Raw genomic sequence first — 21448 nt, 5'->3', positions numbered from 1 at the left:
GAGTCTCCTCTGGCTCTATCTTCCTGGGGTGCCTCTCTAGATTCCCCCCTTGCCCTGGCCACTGGTGCTCCTTTCTGTGAATCCTCTGATTCACTGGAAAGACTGGGAGATCTCGGGTCGTCGTCATCACTCATCCTTTCCTCTGTCTCCTCCCCTTCGCTCTCTGTTTCCTCCCTTGCCCGTGCCTCTGCACCTAAACCCCTGACAGGTACGTTTACAGATTGAAAAGAAACTAATTGCTAATGAAATGATTGTGTTTCAATATGTTCCAGGTGACAATCAAATTGCAGACATTTTTACTAAAGCACTTCCAAAGGTTACACATGAAAGACATGTACAAAATATGCTTTATGTTTTTGTTCCACAATAATGAACCGCAGGGGAAATGTTGAATGGTCACTTTAAAATGTGAAGGTTCATTATTGCTTCACAAGTTGTGTATGTCTTTAACGGCCAGGGACAAGGCAAATAACGAGACCCAGTCTTGCAGCTGTGAAACATAGCAGGTGCTGCTGAGTTGTGTTAATCAAGCTGTGTCAGCATTTGGGTATAGTATATAATGAGCAGCAACTAGCTCCCTCATTACCCTGGGGGATGGGTTGGTGGTTGGGTCGGGTTTGTTGTTGATGTATTTAGTGTATAAGGAGTTTTTGTTTTTGTTATTAAAACCCTGTTTAAGTTATTTTTGAGTCCCTTTTTAATGCATGGTCTCCCCAGCAAGCTCTCTGCAGCGCTAATAAACAGCAAATAGCCAACAGTTTTCACTTCAACTGAAGATCTTTCCACACTCTATGCAGTCAAATGGTTTTTCCCGTGTGTTCGTTGATGTCGTTTACAGTGTCCACTATGATTGAAGCTCTTTCCACACTCCATACATTCAAATGGTTTTTCCCCTGTGTGAGTTCGTTGATGTTGTCTTAAGTGTCCACTTTGACTGAAGGTTTTCCCACACTGCATACAATTAAATGGTTTCTCCCCTGTGTGAATTCGCTGATGTTTTCTAAGGGTTTCACTTAGACTGAAGCTCTTTCCACACTCTATACATTTAAATGGTTTTTCCCCTGTGTGAGTTCGCTGATGTTTTTTAAGGGTTTCACTTAGACTGAAGCTCTTTCCACACTCTATACATTTAAATAGTTTTTCCCCTGTGTGAGTTTGATGATGTAGTCGAAGTTTCTCACTATCACTGAAGCTCTTTTCATACTCCATGCATCTGAATGGTTTCTCCCCTGTGTGAGTTTGCTGATGTATTCTAAGGTTTCCCCTTTGACTGAAGCTCTTTCCACAATCTATACATTCAAATGGTTTTTCCCCTGTGTGAGTTCGTTGGTGTAGTCGAAGTTTCCCACTATCAGCAAAGCTCTTTCCACACTCTATACATTCAAATGGTTTTTCCCCTGTATGAGTTCGCTGATGTACTTTATAGTGTCCACTTTTATTGAAACTTTTACCACACTGCATACATTTAAACGGTTTCTCCCCTGTGTGAGCTCGATGATGTTGTTGAAGTTTCTTACTTTGACTGAAGCTTTTTCCACACTCTATACATTTAAATGGTTTCTCCACTGTGTGAGTTCGTTGATGTAGTCTATAGTGTCCACTTTGACTGAAGCTCTTTCCACACTCTATACATTTAAATGGTTTTTCCCCTGTGTGAGTTCGTTGATGTAGTCTATAGTGTCCATTATCACTGAAGCTCTTTCCACACTCCATGCATCTGAATGGTTTCTCCCCTGTGTGAGTTAGATGATGTTGTCGAAGTTTCCAACTATTAGAGAAGCTCTTTTCACACTCTATACATTTAAATGGTTTCTCCCCTGTGTGAGTTCGCTGATGTATTCTAAGGTTTCCCCTTTGACTGAAACTCTTTCCACACTCTATACATTCAAATGGTTTCTCCCCTGTGTGAGTTCGTTGATGTTGTCTTAAGTGTCCCCTTTGACTGAAGCTCTTTCCACACTCTATACATTCAAATGGTTTCTCCCCTGTGTGAGTTCTATGATGTAGTCGAAGTTTCCCACTATCACTGAAGCTCTTTCCACACTCTATACATTTAAATGGTTTTTCCCCTGTGTGAGTTCGCTGATGTTTTCTAAGGGTTTGACTTCGACTGAAGCTCTTTCCACACTCTATACATTCAAATGGTTTCTTTGTTATTCCTTTTGAATTTACAGATGGCCCCCCAGAATTCTTGCCTTTCTTCTCCATCGTCTGCTTCAGAGTGCAGGGAGACAAAATCCTGTTGGGGTTTCAAGGGAGAGAACAAAGGAATATGACACACATCAAGTTCAATTGGCACTCATCCCAATTAGTATTTATAATTATTATGCGCCACCTGACCTCGTTCCCATTTTCTGACACTGGACTATCCTAGTGTAATTTCTCTGCCCAGGCCTCTCTCACTGTCCTTTCTCCATTTGCCTCACTCCTGGACGTACCTCCTCTATTTCAATGCGGAATCTGTGTCACACTGAAGAAGCTCGATGTTAAACATCAATATATAACTGTACTTAATGGAAACTTCAGCCTTGGATATTTAGCACTGATTCATTCATGGGATGAAGCTGTTAGTTTTATTGCTGGAGACACAAATTTATTCCTGAGACATCAAATACATTAATAGTATTATGTCATGGCGTGTTGGGGCTGGGGTAGTACCTCTCTTGGGGGATATATAGGGCTCCTTCTGGGGTAATTGGTCCACCATTAATCCCCAACCTGTACTCTCACCTGTGGGTCCTAGAAGCTGTCAGCATGCAACAGCACACACAACCCAGGAAAAGCTTCGACAGGTCAACTAAACCAGTTGAGGATAATTGATGGGTCTCAATCCCTTGGTGAGTCGGGGACTTTCACTGCATGCGATGACAGGCTCTGGCACAATGAGCAGACGAGACCAATAGTGACTCCAACAGTCAAGCAGGTGGTTTATGCAAGTGCCGTGGAGGGAACTGAGGGGCTCATCATCCTGGGAAAGGAGGCCAAGAAGTAGAAGAAAAACTCTGATCCTAAACCTCTGCAGCCTTGCATGAATATCTTCAGGAAAAGAAGAGGCTAAGCAGTAAACCCTACACGAATTGGGAGTGACGTCCTTAAGACGATTGTGTTGGAGTGTTGTGGGTATCAAGGAGTTAACACTATGCTAAGTGGAAATGCTGACTCAGTTCCATGTGGTGAGTCAGCATCCCAAGAGATGGGGCGCTGCCTAATTGGTCTATAGCCAGCTTGTATACAGAGGTATGCTTGACTTCTCCACAATGGCTTCTCCCCCGTATGTAGGAAGGCTGATTTATGGTACTTTATGATGCTGCAGGACTGCAGCTGGAATAAAGCTCTCCTTGCAACACAGCTGGACTCCTGGGCACTTTATATGGAGCTTCTATCAGTCCTAATACATTGCAAGATGTTGGATGGAGTCCTTGTACGCCTCCTTCCGGTAACTCCTGGGGCCAAGTTGGGGCCAAAAATATTGCTCTGCTTCCCTTTGGACCATATCAAGAAGGTTGAGAAGGTAGGGCTGCCATAGGTCTGCTCCCCCCCGGGAATTGAGGAGGATTTTCACAAGATCGGCAAAAGGTCCACCTAGACGTCTGGCAAGGCGGCTGTTTCTTGTGAGGAGAACCAGAACTTACAGGGTTAAACAGTTCTGTGTGACCGTCTCACATCTTGAGGCCTGGTTTTGTTCACATACGGGAATCCTTCTTTGCGTGTGAGTTACTTTTGCTTTTAGCTGTTGAGCCGGAGAGAATGTCCGCCCGATCTCCGGGGTGATTTATGATGGTTTTTCTGTACATAATAAAGCCTTCTTAGATTAAGCAAGAAGCCTGTGTACAGACTGGGATTTATCACCCACACAAGGCAAAAATCCGAAGATTTCTATGGTGGGAAACATCAGGAAAGCTCAAAAGCTGTTTTTTGGGGGGAGAATTTGTATTTTTAAAAAGCTCAACAACTCTGTCCGGATTTTTGCATTTTTAAACAGGGCCACCCTGCTGGAGAAGATGGCCTTGTCGTGTAGGCAGCCCAGGACCTCCACACACACTGCCCTGTATTCTGCGGGGGTCACGTCTGTGCTTCTAACACCCCTGTTTGACTTCAACCTCATGGAGACTCTACATTGTGTCTCGAGGCAGATGGATGTCAACAAAAGGGGGTGGAAGGACAGAATCTGACTTTTGAGAGAGGAGGTGCAGTCAGAGATGCTTCCGCCAGAAGAGAGCCTGAGGGGGGAAACCACCTTTAGATGACAATTAGGACCCCTGCCTCCATTTCTCAGCCTGAATTGTAACTCAGAATCTTGATTCTGAACTCAGTTCAGAACCTTCACATCTATTCCCTGGTTGGCCGTCTTCTGGAATATAAACCAGACTTCTTTGAGGGTATCATCCAGACCTTCATTTAGTGTGGGCACCTTGGATTTGGAGTCTAGGTATCAATCATAATCCCTGAAAACGTGTCTCAGTAACCCTTGGCATCTATACCCACCTTGACCTCCCAGGTGAGTCTGAGCTCCTAGAGGAACCATCTATGATGAGGTGGGACACCTCTGGCCCTCCAGATGTGGCTGGACGCAAAGCGCCATCAGCCCAAGCAAGGGTGGCCAACGACCAGGGATGATGGGAGTTCTACTGGAACAGCATCTGGAGGGACACACTTTCTCCATCTTCCTCCTCCTCTGAAAAAGCTAAATATCTGTATTGTTTCCTCCTTCCTCCGTGATGTGTAACATCTTCCTGATACACTCCAAGCAACTGCACACATTCCCTAATCCTGCACCATTTACTTCCTGAGGCTGCTGCCTTGTGTCCACCTTCTCAGAACCACCCACCATTTCAGTAGCAGTCCTTCAGTTCCCAGCTATTAGTCCCCCCACCCTACGGAGGAATTATTCATCTGAATCCCAGGGGCTGGGAGTCCTGAGTGGGGAGACAGCTGTTGGCCCTGCTTGGGGGGGGGGTTCTCCTTGGCTGGTCCTTGTGAGAAGAGGAAGCTGGACGAGGTGGGCCCTGATCCTAATACAGCAGGACATTTCTCACGTTCCCACAAACTGAAAGGAGACCTACAAAGATACAGTCTCCCAGGCAAGAGGAACGACATACCTCTCAAAGTCTCTGTATTTTTCTGATTCAAGGAAGGAGTTGAGCTCAGACTTGCAGATCAGATTCTCTCCTGTGCGGAATAAGTAAAACGGAAGTGCTATTTACGTCACTAGAAAAGTATTCAAAAATATTCATGTGTTGAAGAAAGTCTAACAAAGTAGCTGATGTCCCGTTAAGAGCTTATAAAAGTATTATGGTCTCAGCATTTGTGGGCTGCAGGCTGAGCATGTGAACTGTGGACCAGGAAGACTCGCAGTCTCCATTATCCTGAGAGTCTCTTTGTAGATTTTGGAATTCCTACCGCAATATCGGTTCATGAAAAGTTACGGATGGAGAAACTTACACGGTTGCTGTAAACTATCACCCCACACACAAACTCACTCACATACACATAGGCGCCGACTCCATGGGGCTTGAGGGGGCTCGAGCCCCCTAAAAAAAATTTTTTGGGGGGCTCAGCCCCCCCAATAATCTCGGGCGGGCGCCCTTCCAGCAGAGCGCCGCCGCCGTCCCCCGCCTCCTCCCCACCTGCTCCTTCGCCAGGCAGCCAGCCGCACGCCCTAATCGGAGAGCCCCGGCCGTCCCCCGCGAGATTAGGGAATCCCCGGGGGCGGGGGCTCCTGCCTCGCTGCTTCGCAGCACCACCGCCACTGCCAAGGCACTGCCGGAAATCCCGCGAGAACAGGGGAATCCCGACTGGCCACACCTCCCAGCCAGCCAATCGGCTGGCTGGGGGGCGTGGCTTGCCCTATTTAGGGCCGGAGTCACTTTATTTGCATATTCATGAGCTTATTTATTATTCATGAGCTTTCCTGGGCCCCCCCAATATTTTTTCTAAGTCCGCGTCCCTGCACATACAGTCTGTAAATTTGGCAAGTTCCCAGCCCTTTCCTGTAATACTGGCAATTCCAGGCCTGCAGATGCACAGCCCTGGGTGTAGAGACTCCAGCCACAGGCATTGTCTATCATGGAAACGCCCCAGACTGGGATGGATTATGGATCTTTGGATGCTGATAGATTGTATCTCCGTTTGTAACCCACTCTGACATTGCCTACAAAAAATAAAAGTAATAGAAATGCTTTCAGGATATACTTACCGATAAACCCTGAAAACATTTTTGTAGCATCCTTCCCCCATATTCCTGGATTGGTATATATACATCATCAGCACCACCACCATCGATTAACCATGCAGAGGAAACACTGAAGAATGGGAGCCTGAGAGAGAGGGAAAAGTCTCTGGCTACTTCCTGGGCGGGGCTTCCAGAAGCAAAGAGCCGCTTTGGAGAAGGCCTCCTCCTCCCTCCTAGGACCTTCCAGCTTTTTCTCTCTTCTGCTCTCCAAGGTGGACCAACGGTTTGACTTGGTATAATGCAGCCCACAGCCATCAATGCAGTAGCTTGAGAGGATCAGTGGGGAAAGAGTGGCAGATTCCTGGGCAGGAGGGAGAAGCCAAGGCAGACCCACCACCGGAGATTCCTCCTCCAGCGCCCAAGGATGGAGACATCTCTCCAAAAGGAAGAGTCTCTCACCCTCCCTCTCTGCTCGGCTGGCCTCCTATCCCCCAGGGATGCTGCCATTCCTCCCTCAGCCCCCCATCTTCCTCTGCCCTCCTCCCTCCGTCCCACAGTCTCCCCTGCACCCAGAAACCCCCTTGGCATCGCTCACCCCTCGCCCTCTGCGCCGCATCTCTCCCGGGCGCGCCAACCTCTCCATCCGGAGGGGCCTCCCAAGACGGGCAGGGAGGCGGGAGAGGGGGGGGGTCTCTATCCAGGCCTATTTCACTTCCTTTAACCCTTTCGTGGCCTCCATCTCTCCCTCAAGGCGCAGGGATTCCTGCCAGCAGGAAACGGCAGAGGGCGGGGGGGCGTCATGTTTGGGTCCTGGGATCAAATCCAACCCTGCTTGGGGACGGGGGTCTTCGTGGGGACCCCCTTGGTGGGCATCACGTTTCAGTTCAGGCAAGAGAGCCCGCGGGGGGGGGGTGCAGGGCAGTTCAGCCTCGCTTGAGCCCCCGGGGAAAAGAGACGCGTGTGGAGGGGGGGGCGCTGCAAAGGAGAGGGCAGCTGGATTGCATGGATCGGGGGCCTTGAGCACCTCCTGGACCCCCAGGGAAAAGAAACATGGGTGGGGGGGAGGGGCCGTAAGGAGATCCTGCCACGCAATCCCTGCAGGTGTTGCCCCCCCCTTCGCAGCAGGATTGCGGGGATCGGAGCCCCTCCTTATGAGGCCCAGGAGGGGGGCTTTTTTGCGGGCAGGGGGGAAACTAGGCTGCATTTCCCCCGAGTCAAAGACCCAACTGGAGACATTTGCGTCCCCACAAAGACATCCTCAACGGCGCCCTGCTGGAGGCGCCACCTGGTGCAAAGAAACAACCCCCCCCCCAGCTAGCCCACCCCCATAGCTATGGCTCTGTTTGCAGGAGGGGTCTCTGTCTTTCCCTCTCCCCCCTAAATCGCCCCCTTTCCCACGCAGCCTCTTTACCTCTTTGTCCTCTCTGGACCTCCGCCTCCCTTGCTCGCTGTTCCGGGTTCCTTCCCCGCAATATAAAGCGGAGTGGGGGGGGGTGAGGGGAACTAGTCAACCCCCACCCCTCCTCCCCTTCGGGAAACCTCCCACTTTCCACTTTGCCCCCCCCCCTGGAAACTTCCGACCTAGAGACACTTCGGATTCCTTGTCGCAGGCGCGCGCCTCTAGAGCTACGTTCGCAGAGCAGCCCCTGCCTGTGTTGGGATGGAAACAGGAAGAGATGGCGCTGCCTTTGGCCTCCTGCTCTGGGGGCTCCGTCGGGAAATGGCCCCCTCCTCCCCCCAAGTCGCCTCTCTCCCCACAGCAGAGAGTGGAAATGGGGGCGGGAGCGGGGGGCTTCCTATTTGTGTGCGAGATGATGGATGGATGTTTCCCTCCACAGCAGGGTGGCAGCTGCACACTTAGTCTTTCCTTATTTACTTTTGTTATTGTATCATTTCAATAGAGTTAAGTTGAGGGTCTTACGGAGACTCTTCCTGGCTCCTCAAAAAGGCCAGAAGAAGAAGAAAGGCAGAATCCATGTCTGCTGAAGACTGGGCTAGGTATTAGGGAGGCAGTAATAAGACGCAGGAGCCGTGCTGATTTATTACAATTATTTGTATAGTTTAAATAATATACGTATATACGTATGTGTGACTATTATTGTTTATTTACACGATGAAACATCAACATAAAAATCTTCCCTAAGCTGGGTTGCCTTCATAAATATATATCAATATTTATTTGTTTTCCAATGATTGTTTTTCCTATGTCTTTAGCAGTTGTCTTCCAAAGAGTGGAAACCCAGGTTTGTGAAACCCTTTTGTACACAGTGGTCTGCTTGCAGGAAGACTCCCCAAAAGCAGGACTGAAGAATTAGTTCAAAATTATTATTATTATTATTAACCCCAGCCATTCTGGGTGGCTTCCAACAGAATATTAAAAATACATGAAAACATCAATCATTAAAACCTTCCTTAAACAGAGCTGCCTTCAGATGTCTTCTAAACGTCAGATGGTTGTTTATTTCTTTGATATATGATGGGAGGGCTTTCCACAGAGCGGGCGCCAGTACTGAGACGGCCCTCTGCCTGGTTGCCTGTAACTTCGCTTCTCACAGGGAACCGCCAGAAGGCCCTCGGAGCTGGACCTCATTTAAAAGCCCCTGGGAAGGCAGGCAGGGGGGACAAAGACTTTCGCCCCCTGCCCGCCTTCAGAAGGTGTTCCTGCCCCCCGCCCCACTTCGGAACAGCTTTCCGAAGTGGGGCAGCGGGGCCAGGTGTCCCCGCCCCCCCGCCCCACTTCGGAACAGCTTTCCGAAGTGGGGCAGCGGGGCCAGGTGTCCCCGCCCCCCCGCCCCACTTCGGAACAGCGTTTTAAAATGCTGGGGGTCGGGAGCGAAGCACTGCCGACCCCCAGCATTTTAAAATCTCCCCGTGTCCCGGGGAGATTTTAAAATGCTGAAACATCAACATAAAAATCTTCCCTAAGCTGGGTTGCCTTCATAAATATATATCAATATTTATTTGTTTTCCAATGATTGTTTTTCCTATGTCTTTAGCAGTTGTCTTCCAAATAGCGTGGAAACCCAGGTTTGTGAAACCCTTGTGTACACAGTGGTCTGCTTGCAGGAAGACACCCCAAAAGCACAATTGAAGAATTAGTTCAATATTATTATTATTATTATTATTATTATTATTATTATTATTATTATTATTAACCCCAGCCATTCTGGGTGGCTTCCAACAGAATATTAAAAAATACATTAAAAAATAAATCATTAAAACCTTCCTTAAACCGAGGTGCCTTCAGATGTCTTCTAAACGTCAGATAGTTGTTTATTTATTTGATATATGATGGGAGGGCTTTCCACAGAGCGGGCGCCACTACTGAGACGGCCCTCTGCCTGGTTGCCTGTAACTTCGCTTCTCACACCGCCAGAAGGCCCTCGGAGCTGGACCTCATTGTCCAGGCAAAATGATGGGGGTGGAGATGCTCCTTCAAGTCTACTGGGCTGAAGCCTTTAAGGGTTTAAAGGTCAGCACCAACACTTTGAATTGTGCTCGAAAACATACTGGGAGCCAGTGCAGGTCTTTCAAGACTGGTATTGTTATGTGGTCTTGGCCGCTCCCAGTCACCTGTCTAGCTGCAGCATTCTGGATTAGTTGTCGTTTCCAGGTTACCTTCAAAGGTAGCCCCACGGAGAGCGCGTTGCAGTAGTCCAAGCGGGAGATAACTAGAGCATGCCCCACTATGGAGAGACAGTCTGCGGGCAGGTAGGGTCTCAGCCTGAATACCAGAGGCAGCTGGTAGACACTGCCATGGACACAGAATTGACCTGTGCCTCCATGCACAGCTGTGAGTCCAAAATGACTCCCAGGCTGCACACCTGGTTCTTCAGGGGCACAGTTACCCCTTTCAGGACCAGGAATTCTCCAATCTTGCCTGCCCCGTCCCCCAAAACAGGGCATCTGTCTTGTCAGGATTCAACCTCAATCCGTTAGCCGCCATATATCCTCCAACCGCCTCCAGGCACTCACACAGGACTTTCACCACCTTCACTGGTTCCGATTTGAAAGAGAGGTAGAACTGGGTCTAGATCTCTCCCAGCAGCATGTGGAAGAGGATGGAACCCTGTGGCACCCCACAAGTGAGAGCCCAGGGGTCCAACACTCATCCCCCAAGACCACCTTCTGGATACGACCCAGGAGAAAGGAGCGGACCCACTGCATAACAGTGCCGCCAGCTCCCAGCTCCTCTACATGTTCCAGGAGGTTGTTGTGGTCAATGGTATTAAAGGCCTCTGAGAAATCCAGCATAACTTTTTATTGAGGGTGAAAGAGGAGAGCGCAAAAATATGGTCCGAACCTCAACATCAAAAAGAAGATCATGGCCTCTGCTTCCATCACTGCCTGGCAAATAGAAGGGGAAGAAATGGAGGCAGTGAGAGATTTTACTTTCCTGATCTCCATGATCACTGCATATGGTGACAGCAGCCACAAAATTAAAAGACGCCTGCTTCTTGGGAGAAAAGCAATGACAAACCTGGACAGCATCTTAAAAAGTAAAGGCATCACCTTGCCAACAAAGGTCCGTATAGTAAAACCTATGGTTTTCCCAGTAGTGATGTATGGAAGTGAGAGCTGGACCATCAAGAAGGCTGATCGCCAAAGAATTGATGCTTTTGAATTCTGGTGCTGGAGGAGACTCTTGAGAGTCCCATGGACTGCAAGAAGATCCAACCTCTCCATTCTGAAGGAAATCAGCCCTGAGTGCTCACTGGAAGGACAGATCCTGAAGCTAAGGCTCCAATACTTTGGCCACCTCATGAGAAGACACCCTGGGAAAGACCCTGATGTTGGGAAGGATTGAGAGCACAAGGAGAAGGGGACGGCAGAGGACGAGATGGTTGGACAGTGTTCTCAAAGCTACCAACATGAGTCTGACCAAACTGCAGGAGGCCGTGGAAGACAGGAGTGCCTGGCGTGCTCTGGTGCATGGGGTCACGCAGAGTCAGACACACTGAAACAAAAAAAATTGTGAAACGCCCCCTGAGGAGGTTCCCCTGGAAGAGACAATTGTCTATACCAGAGTTCAACATGAAGGTCAAGCTGAAGAAACAACTGTAACTTGTTTCTAAGCTTGAAAGGGGGGAATGTGGCAAGGCCACCGGGAAGAGTTTACCTTTGTGCCTTATGTATCCTAACAGTAATGGCTTGGCTCTCGCACAGACGCAAGACACCGACAGTTATTATCTCAAGGTTTATTGCTCAAACACATAAATCACTCTGGAGTTCCTTCACTCCGTGTCTGACTCCAAGTTTGCAGTTGCCGAGTTTAAACTCCGCCCCTTCCTCTTCTTCCAACAGAGGAAAAAACCCTTTCGCTTCTGCACTTCTTTTTTATAATAATTTTTATTAAGTTTTCCATTTAACAATCCAATCAAATCACATTAATTGTTCCAAATTATACCAATACATATTACATAATCCTGAATTTTTTGTTGGGGGTTCCCATGTTTTGAGCTCGGTAAGGGTCCAATCATCTCATATTTCTACTGCTTTTGCTGTTCACAAATCCCATCTTCCAGTCTTCTTGTTGTTATCATTTTTCTTCTTAATAGCCTCTGAGTTGTTTCTGCAGGCGAGTTAAACCAAACATTGTTATGTTTCTGTGTGAACTTTGTAAGGCTCTCCTTAAATCACCACACGCTGATCCAACAGTCCTGTTCGAGCGGCAGGCGCCATTTTAGTCTGTTCTGACGTAATAAAGTCTTACGCGTCTGCTCATTAATTTTCCCAGACCAGTTGGACCATAAATCAGTCTTTCCAGGGGAGGGTTTGCTGACTCAAAGACACAATCCAAACATGTTAACAAAGCAATGGCTCACCTCCCCCTTCTGACTATCAGTCTCGCAACTTAGTCTGTCTCATAATGGTGGATCCCGGTTAAGTGCGTCATCAGAGAGCCTTTCATTTTCTTCATACCTTCTAAAAAGGAAATCCTTTAGTTAATATTTTTGTTTCCACACAGTTGTTTTCCCATCTCGCTTGCTATCAGTCATATGACGGTTCTTCTAGGGGAGGGTTTGTTAGGCAGTATCGTAAATAAAAGAAGAGGCTCCCCCCCTTTCGGTTCCGTTTTTACATACCAACATAGCTGTAATTCTTAGAAGTAATCTGCTGTTCAGTTCATTCCCATCGCTTTTAACTTCCCAGTGGCTGGCTTAATTAGCAGTTAAAATATCCTTTCCTTCGCTCAAAACATGTGCATTTACTTTTTATATCCGATCGTTAATCTTAAGTAATGCAACTAGCGTCGCTCTCAGAAGTAGCTTCAGGGAGATCCAGAGCTCACTTGAGGGCTTTCCGTCCAGTGCCCCCACCCCCTCCTTCTTTTGAACTCAGAGGTGATTTATGGGCAACCGCGGGCGAGGCAGCATCTTCTCATCCCCTGGGAAGAAATCGGGAGGCTGATGTACTCCCATAATCAGCCCCTAAACTACCTCGTGTGAGCCGGAGAGATGGTATTGTCGGCCATCTTCCCAGGCGCCCCTAGCGGCCCCCCGCTTCCGCTCTTTTCCCCTCCTCTCACTGACCTTTTTGCGCCTTCGAGTTTTGGGGCTAGCTATTCCTGGCCCCTCTCCTTCTGTCTCTGAGCTAAGATTGGTATCTGCTGCTTGCTCTCTGTTCTCTGAAGCTATGCCACTCGGCTGCCCCTCCTCCCTCTCCCATTCCAGTGTCCTTATCTCCCTTTGCCTGCTTGGATTCCCAGCCTCTGTGAGCTCCGGAACGAAGATGACACCTAACAATGCTTAATGTTAATGCTTAATGTTAATGCTAAAGTAAAGCCGGCCTTTCAGGGATCAAACTGTGAACTGAAAGGTGAGTAATTTTTTAATTATTTTTTAAGGAAAGACTCTTTTCTCTTTTAGGAGGGATAAAAGGGGACACGAGGAATAATCCACCTGGGCAAGCCAGATTGGATGACTTACCTAAAGAGATTCAAATGAATCTGCAAACTATCTCCCTGCTATATTCAGGGGAAACTGCTCTGCTACATCACTCACTAGCATGAGTGAAGGAAGGATATCACTTATTCAACATATCCTTTCCTACTATCCTTAACATTCCCACAGTTGTCCCTTAGCATTATAAGTTTGGGACCTGCCTGAAATCTTTCCACATAATCATCATCCGTATGGTTTCTCCCCTGTGTCTGTTATTTGGGGGATAATTGGCTAGGAGCTTACAGTGAAGCATTTAACACACACCTGTGCCACCGCCGGGCACATTGCTGCCAGAGGCTCTGATGGTGCCCACTCTGCTCTATGTGAGGAATAAAACACTGGCTCCTAAAGCTGAAAGGCCTAGGAGCCTTTCATATAAATTCTGAGCCCATTGGTGAAATAGTAAAATTTATTTAAAGAAAAACATTGTTGCAAGCATGGGGGAGCTATTCAGGCACACCCAGGTCAGAACAACACAGGCGTTTAACCTCCCCCCGGGGTAAATGTCCCTCCTGTAACCTGGCGCAGAGGTTACAGCCTATCAGACCGCCCGATCATACCTGATGCCCATCCCTTATTGCCCTTATTTGGTCAAAGCCCCACCCCCAGAATTTACCTATTGACAAAAGCAGCACACCGAAAGCTGCCCTAGTTTTGTGTGTTAACCACTATGGGTTCCAATTGCAAACATAAGTGAGTTTCATATCTTATAAAGCTAAAAAGGCAAAACACATTTAGACTACCACTTTGTTCCAATCACGGGTGCAAGCAGGCTTCGTATCTGGGTCCCAGCTACAAGCTATATGATGCCACCAGAGATAATGTTTTATTTCAACACTTCAACCTTGACGTAGCCAAAAATGAGGAAGTGCAGTAACACATTTAATTCGTACAATATAAACTATATACAAGGGTTTCAAGACTACCATCTGCATGTAAGAAGATGCTTTCAGATTTCTGTCTTAATTGTTCCTTATTGCAATTATAACAATGGGAGTGATGCGACTCTTCGTATATTAAACAAGTGTACATCCAAAGCAACACAAAAAGTCTCACACCACTTTTCACAACTCTCGCATCCCAACTTCAAGCATGAACATTTCCAATCTCTCCACCAAAGACCAAAAAATCATGTGACTCTCAGCCCACCATTATTCACCACCAGCTCTCCAGATGACACCCCCTCCCTAACATTACATTACATCTTGTATTCTACTATTTTAAGATGTTACCTGCATTACTTTCCGTACTCCTTACATTTAAAGGGTTTCACCCATGTGAAATTGATGTATTTTATAGTGTCCACTTTGACTGAAACTCTTTCCACACTCTGTACATTTAAATGGTTTCTCCCCTGTGTGAGTTCGCTGATGTATTCTAAGGTTTCTTTGGCTATTAAATCCTGCTGTCCAGTCAGCGCTTCCCTGTGTAGCTCTGCTGGGGGGCTGACCTGGGCAGGAAAGCAGAGTCGCAGCGGTCCTGCAGTCCGTGTGAGATAGAGGGATAAATCAAGTCCAGAGACAGTTCGTTGCCATCTCTAAAAAGTGTTTATTTACAAGCCATAAATCAGTCTCATTCCATCAGAGCTTTCCGGCATCTTTCCCGTGCTAAAAGCACACACAGTCTCTCTTGCAGTGTCTCTCAGTCTAGAGTGAAACCAACTCTCACAGACAAAGACAGACAAAGCCTGTGACGTACGGCCCTGCTTCAGGCCCCTCCCAGATACAGGTCACCAAGGAGTTTTAACCCTGTAAACTCCAAACTCCATAGTTTCCACTTCAACTGAAGCTCTTTCCACACTCTATACATTCAAATGGTTTTTCCCGTGTGAGTTCGTTGATGTAGTTTACAGTGTCCACTTTGATTGAAGCTCTTTCCACACACTATGCATTTAAATGGTTTCTCCCCTGTGTGAGTTCGATGGTGTAGTTTATAGTGTCCACTTTGACTGAAGGTTTTCCCACACTGCATACATTTAAATGGTTTCTCCTGTGTGAGTTCGATGATGTATTCTAAGGTTTCCACTTCGACTGAAGCTCTTTCCACACTCTATACATTCAAATGGTTTTTCCCCTGTGTGAGTTCGATGATGTATTCGAAGATGTCCTCTATGAGTGAAGCTCTTTCCACACTCTATACATTCAAATGGTTTCTCCCCTGTGTGGGTTCGATGATGTAGGTGAAGTTTCCCACTTTCACGGAAGCTCTTTCCACACTCCATACAACTGAATGGTTTCTCCCCTGTGTGAGTTCGCTGATGTATTCTAAGGCTTGAACTATGACTGAAGCTTTTCCCACACTCCAAACATTTAAATGGTTTTTCCCCTGTGTGAGTTCGATGATGTAGTCGAAGAGGTCCTCTATGGGTGAAGCTCTTTCCACACTCTATACAGTCAAATGGTTTCTCCCCTGTGTGAGTTTGTTGATGTAGTCTATAGTTTCCACTATGATTGAAACTTTTCCCACACTGCATACATTTAAATGGTTTCTGCCCTGCGTGGGTTCGATGATGTTGTTGAAATTTCTCACTTTGACTGAAGCTCCTTCCACACTCTATACATTTAAATGGTTTCTCCACTGTGTGAGTTTGTTGATGTAGTCTATAGTGTCCACTTTGACTGAAGCTCTTTCCACACTCTACACATTTAAATGGTTTTTCCCCAGTGTGAGTTTGTTGATGTTGTCTTAAGTTTCCCCTTTGACTGAAGGTTTTCCCACACTGCATACATTTAAATGGTTTCTCCCCTGTGTGAGTTCGATGATGTAGTCGAAGTTTCCCACCACGAGAGAAGCTCTTTCCACACACTATACATTTAAATGGTTTCTCCCCTGTGTGAGTTCGATGATGTAGGCGAAGTTTCCCACTTTCACTGAAGCTCTTTCCACACTCCATACATATGAATGGTTTCTCCCCTGTGTGAGTTCGCTGATGTATTCTAAAGTTTCCCCTTCGACTGAAGCTCTTTCCACACTCTATACATTCAAATGGTTTTTCCCCTGTGTGAGTTCGTTGATGTAGTCTTAAGTGTCCGCTTTGACTGAAGGTCTTCCCACACTGCATACATTTAAATGGTTTCTCCCCTGTGTGAGTTCGATGATGTATTGTAAGGGTTTCACTTCGATTGAAGCTCTTTCCACACTCTATACATTTAAATGGTTTCTCCCCTATGTGAGCTCGATGATGTAGTCGAAGTTTCCCACTATGAGCGTAGCTCTTTCCACACTCTATACATTTAAATGGTTTCTCCCCTGTGTGAGTTCGATGATGTATTCTAAGGTTTTCACTTCGAATGAAGCTCTTTCCACACTCTATACATTCAAATAGTTTCTTCGTTAATCCTTTTGAATTTACAGATGGCCCCCCAGAACTCTTGCCTGACTTCTCCATCGTCTGCTTCAGAGTGCAGGGAGACAAAATCCTGTTGGTGTTTCAAGGGAGAGAACAAAGGAATATGACACACATCAAGTTCAATTGGCACTCATCCCAATTAGTATTTATAATTATGATGTGCCACCTGATCTCGTTCCCGTTTTCTGACACTGGACTATCCTAGTGTAAATTCTCTGCCCAGGCCTCTCTCACTGTCCTTTCTCCATTTGCCTCACTCCTGGACGTACCTCCTCTATTTCAATGCGGAATCTGTGTCACACTGAAGAAGCTCGATATTAAACATCAATATATAAGTGCACTTAATGGAAACTTCAGCCTTGGACATTTAGCATTGATTCATTCATGGGATGAAGCTGTTAGTTTTATTGCTGGAGACACAAATTTATTCCTGAGATATCAAATACATTAATAGTATTATGTCATGGGGTGTTGGGGCTGGGATAGTACCTCTTGTGGGGGACATATAGGGCTCCTTCTGGGATGATTGGTCCACCATTAATCCCCAACCTGTACTCAGCTCTCACCTGTGGGTCCTAGACGCTGTCAGCATGCAACAGCACACACAACCCAGGAAAAGCTTTGACAGGCCAACTAAACCAGTTAAGGATAATTGATGGGTCTCAATCCCTTGGTGAGATGGGGACTTTCACTGCATGTGATGACAGGCTCTGGCACATTGAGCAGACGAGACCAATAGTGACTCCAATGGTTAAGCGGGTGGTTTATGCAAGTGCCGTAGAGGGAACTGAGGGGCTCATCAACCTGGGAAGGGAGGCCAAGAAGCAGAAGAAAAACTCTGATCCTAAACCTCTGCAGACTTGCATGAATATCTTCAGGAAAAGAAGAGGCTAAGCAGTAAACCCTACACGAATCGGGAGTGACGTCCTTAAGACGATTGTGTTGGAGTGTTGTGGGTATCAAGGAGTTAACACTATGCTAAGTAGAAATGCTGACTCAGTTCCATGTGGTGAGTCAGCATCCCAAGAGATGGTCTATAGCCAGCTTGTATACAGAGGTATGCTTGACTTCTCCACAATGGCTTCTCCCCCGTATGTAGGAAGGCTGATTTATGGTACTTTATGATGCTGCAGGACTGCAGCTGGAATAAAGCCCTCCTTGCAACACAGCTGGACTCCTGAGCGCTTTATATGGAGCTTCTATCGGTCCAAATACATTGCAAGATGTTGGATGGAGTCCTTGTATGCCTCCTTCCGGTAACTCCTGGGGCCAAGCTGGGGCCAAAAATATTGCTCTGCTTCCCTTTGGACCATATCAAGAAGGTTGAGAAGGTTGAGATAGGTCTGCTCCCCCCCGGGAATCGAGGAGGATTTTCACAAGATCGGCAAAAGGTCCACCTAGACGTCTGGCAAGGCTGCCGTTTCTTGTGAGTAGAACCAGAACTTACAGGGTTAAACAGTTCTGTGTGACCGTCTCACATCTTGAGGCCTGGTTTTGTTCACATACGGGAATCTTTCTTTGCGTGTTAGTTACTTTTGCTTTTAGCTGTTGAGCCGGAGAGAATGTCCGCCCAATCTCCGGGGTGATTTATGATGGTTTTTCTGTACATAATAAAGCCTTTTTAGATTAAGCAAGAAGCCTGTGTACAGACTGGGATTTATCACCCACACAAGGCAAAACCACTGCTCCATTACATTCCGAAGATTTCTATGGTGGGAAACATCAGGAAAGCTCAAAATCTGCTTCTTTTGGGGAGAATTTGTATTTTTAGAAAGCTCAACAACTCTGTCCGGATTTTTGCATTTTTAAATGGGGCCACCCTGCTGGAGAAGATGGACTTGTTGTGCAGGCAGCCCAGGACCTCCACACACACTGCCCAGACTTGTATTCTGCGGGGGTCACGTCTGTGCTTCTAACACCCCTGTTTGACTACAACCTCATGGAGACTCTACATTGTGTCTCGAGGCAGATGGATGTCAACAAAAGGGGGTGGAAGGACAGAATCTGACTTTTGAGAGAGGAGGAGCAGTCAGAGATGCTTCCACCAGAAGAGAGCGTGAGGGGGGAAACCACCTTTAGATGACATTTAGGATCCCTGCCTCCATTTCTCAGCCTGAACTGTAACTCAGAATCTCGATTGTAACTCAGTTCAGAACCTTCACATCTATTCCCTGGTTGGCCGTCTTCTGGAATATAAACCAGACCTCTTTGAGGGTATCATCCAGACCTTCATTTAGTGTGGGCACCTTGGATTTGGAGTCTAGGTATCAATCATAATCCCTGAAAACGTGTCTCAGTAACCCTTGGTATCTATACCCACATTGACCTCCCAGGTGAGTCTGAGCTCCTAGAGGAACCATCTATGCTGAGGTGGGACACCTCTGGCCCTCCAGATGTGGCTGGACTCAAAGCGCCATCAGCCCAAGCAAGGATGGCAAATGTCCAGGGATGATGGGAGTTCTACTGGAACAACATCTGGAGGGACACACTTTCTCCATCTTCTAAAAAAGCTAAATATCTGTATTGTTTCCTCCTTCCTCCGTGATGTGTAACATCTTCTGATACACTCCAAGCAACTACACACATTCCCTAATCCTGCACCATTTACTTCCTGAGGCGGCTCCATTGTGTCCACCTTCTCAGAACCACCCACCATTTCAGTAGCAGTCCTTCAGTTCCCAGCTATTACTCTCCCTCCCCCTACGGAGGAATTATTCATCTGAATCCCAGGGGCTGGGAGTCCTGAGTGGGGAGACAGCTGTTGGCCCTGCTTGGGGGGGGTGGGTTCTCCTTGGCTGGTCCTTGTGAGAAGAGGATGATGGACGAGGTGGGCCCTGATCCTACTCCAGCAGGACATTTCTCATGTTCCCACAAACTGAAACGAGACCTACAAGATACCGTCTCCCAGGCAAGAGGAAGGACATACCTCTCAAAGTCTCTTTATTTTTCTGTTTCAAGGAAGAAGTTGAGCTCAGACTTGCAGATCAGATTCTTTCCTGTGCGGAATAAGTAAAACGGAAGTGCCATTTACGTCACTGGAAAAGTATTCAAAAATATTCATGTGTTGAAGAAAGTATAACAAAGTAGCTGGTGTCCCATTAAGGGCTAATAAAAGGTTTATGGTCTCAGCATTTGTGGGCTGCAGGCTGAGGATGTGGACTGTGGAGCAGGAAGACTCGCAATCTCCATTATCCTGAGAGTCTCTTTGTAGATTTTGCATAATTATTTTGGAATTCCTACTGCAATATCGGTTCATGAAAAGTTACGGATGGAGAAACTTACACGGTTGCTGTAAACTATCATCCCAAACACAAACTCTCACTCACATACTGTCTGTAAATTTGGCAAGTTCCCAGCCCTTTCCTGTAATACTGGCAATTCCAGGCCTGCAGATGCACAGCCCTGGGTGTAGAGTCTCCAGCCACAGGTATTGTCTACCGTGGAAATGCCCGAGACTGGGGCGGATTATGGATCTTTGGATGCTGATAGATTGTATCTCAGTTTGTAACCCACTCTGACATTGCCTACAAAAAATAAAAGTACAGTGGTACCCCGCTAGATGAATGCCCCGCTAAACGAAAAGCGCGCAAGACGAAAGGGCTTTCCGATTTTTTTTTCTGCTTCGCAAGATGAATTTTTCTATGGGGTTGTCTCGCAAAACGAAAAATTTTGGGGGGTCTTGCGTTTATTTTGCCTTTTCTGAAAGCCGCTAAGCCGCTTATCTGCAAATTGCCGCTTATCCGCTAAGCCTTTGATAGCGGTGCTCCGCAAGACGAAAAACCCTGCAAAATGAAGACACCCACAGAACAGATTAATTTCGTCTTGCGGGGCACCACTGTAATAGAAATGCCTTCTGGATATACTTATATATAAACCATGAAAGCCTTTCTATAGCATCCTTCTCCCATATTCCTAGATTGGTATATATACATCATCAGCACCAGCACCATCGATTAACCATGCAGTGGAAACACTTAAGAATGGGAGCCTGAGAGAGAGGAAGAGGTATCTGGCTACTTCCTGGGAGGGGCTTCCAGAAGCAAAGAGCCGCTTTGGAGAAGGCCTTCTCCTCCCTCCTCCCCCTCAGGACCTTCCAGCTTTTTCTCTCTTCTCCTCTCCAAGGTGGACCAAGGGTTTGACTATTTGGAAAACTCAGCAGTGGCCAGAGGATTGGAAAAGAACAGTCTGCATCCCAATCCCAAAGAAGGGCCGTGCCAAAGAATCCTCCAACTACCGCACAATTGCACTCATTTCACACGCTAGCAAGGTTATGCTTAAAATTCTACAAGGCAGGCTCAAGCAGTATGTGGACCGAGAACTCCCAGAACTGCAAGCTGGATTTCGAAGGGGCAGAGGAACCAGAGACCAAATTGAAAACATGCACTGGATTATGGAGAAAGCTAGAGAGTTCCAGAAGGACATTTACTTCTGCTTCATTGACTATGCAAAAGCCTTTGACTGTGTCGACCACAGCAACTATGGCAAGTTTTTAAAGAAATGGGAGTGCCTGATCACCTCATCTGTCTCCTGAGAAATCTCTACGTGGGACAAGAAGCTACAGTTAGAACTGGATATGGAACAACTGATTGGTTCAAAATTGGGAAAGGAGTACAAGGCTGTTTATTGTCTCCCTGCTTATTTAACTTATATGCAGAATTCATCATGCAAAAGGCTGGGCTGGATGAATCCCAAACCGGAATTAAGATTGCCGGAAGAATTATCAACCACCTCAGATATGCAAATGACACAACCTTGATGGCAGAAAGTGAGGAGGAATTAAAGAACCTTTTAATGAGGGTGAAAGGGGAGAGTGCAAAATATACTCTGAAGCTCAACATCAAAAAAACCAAGATCATGGCCACTGGTCCCATCACCTCCTGGCAAACAGAGTTGGACACGACTAAACAACAATAACAGCAATGCAGCCGAGGATCAGTGTGGAGAGGACTGAGCTTCCAGGGAGGAAAGGGTGAGGAAAATCAG

At 46.9% G+C, this 21448-nt stretch overlaps 1 protein-coding gene across 1 annotated transcript; it reads right to left on the bottom strand.

The window, feature by feature from the left end:
- Window positions 1-15091: 15091 nt before the first annotated feature.
- Window positions 15092-20524, bottom strand: LOC308579717 (uncharacterized protein; the record flags this gene model as incomplete). Its single annotated transcript, XM_081180649.1, has 2 exons — window positions 19392-20524; window positions 15092-16535 (listed from the first exon to the last, which is right to left on the bottom strand). Exon 2 carries the CDS (start codon window positions 16502-16504, stop codon window positions 15092-15094), a length of 1413 nt encoding a protein of 470 aa, XP_081036775.1. The 5' UTR covers window positions 16505-16535; window positions 19392-20524.
- Window positions 20525-21448: the final 924 nt, after the last annotated feature.

Source organism: Podarcis bocagei, assembly GCF_964188305.1.
Source record: "Podarcis bocagei genome assembly, chromosome: 2".
Classification (NCBI taxonomy): Eukaryota; Metazoa; Chordata; class Lepidosauria; order Squamata; family Lacertidae; genus Podarcis; species Podarcis bocagei.
The sequence above is the reverse complement of the archived record's forward strand: the minus strand, read 5'-3'. Positions and strand labels throughout refer to the sequence as shown.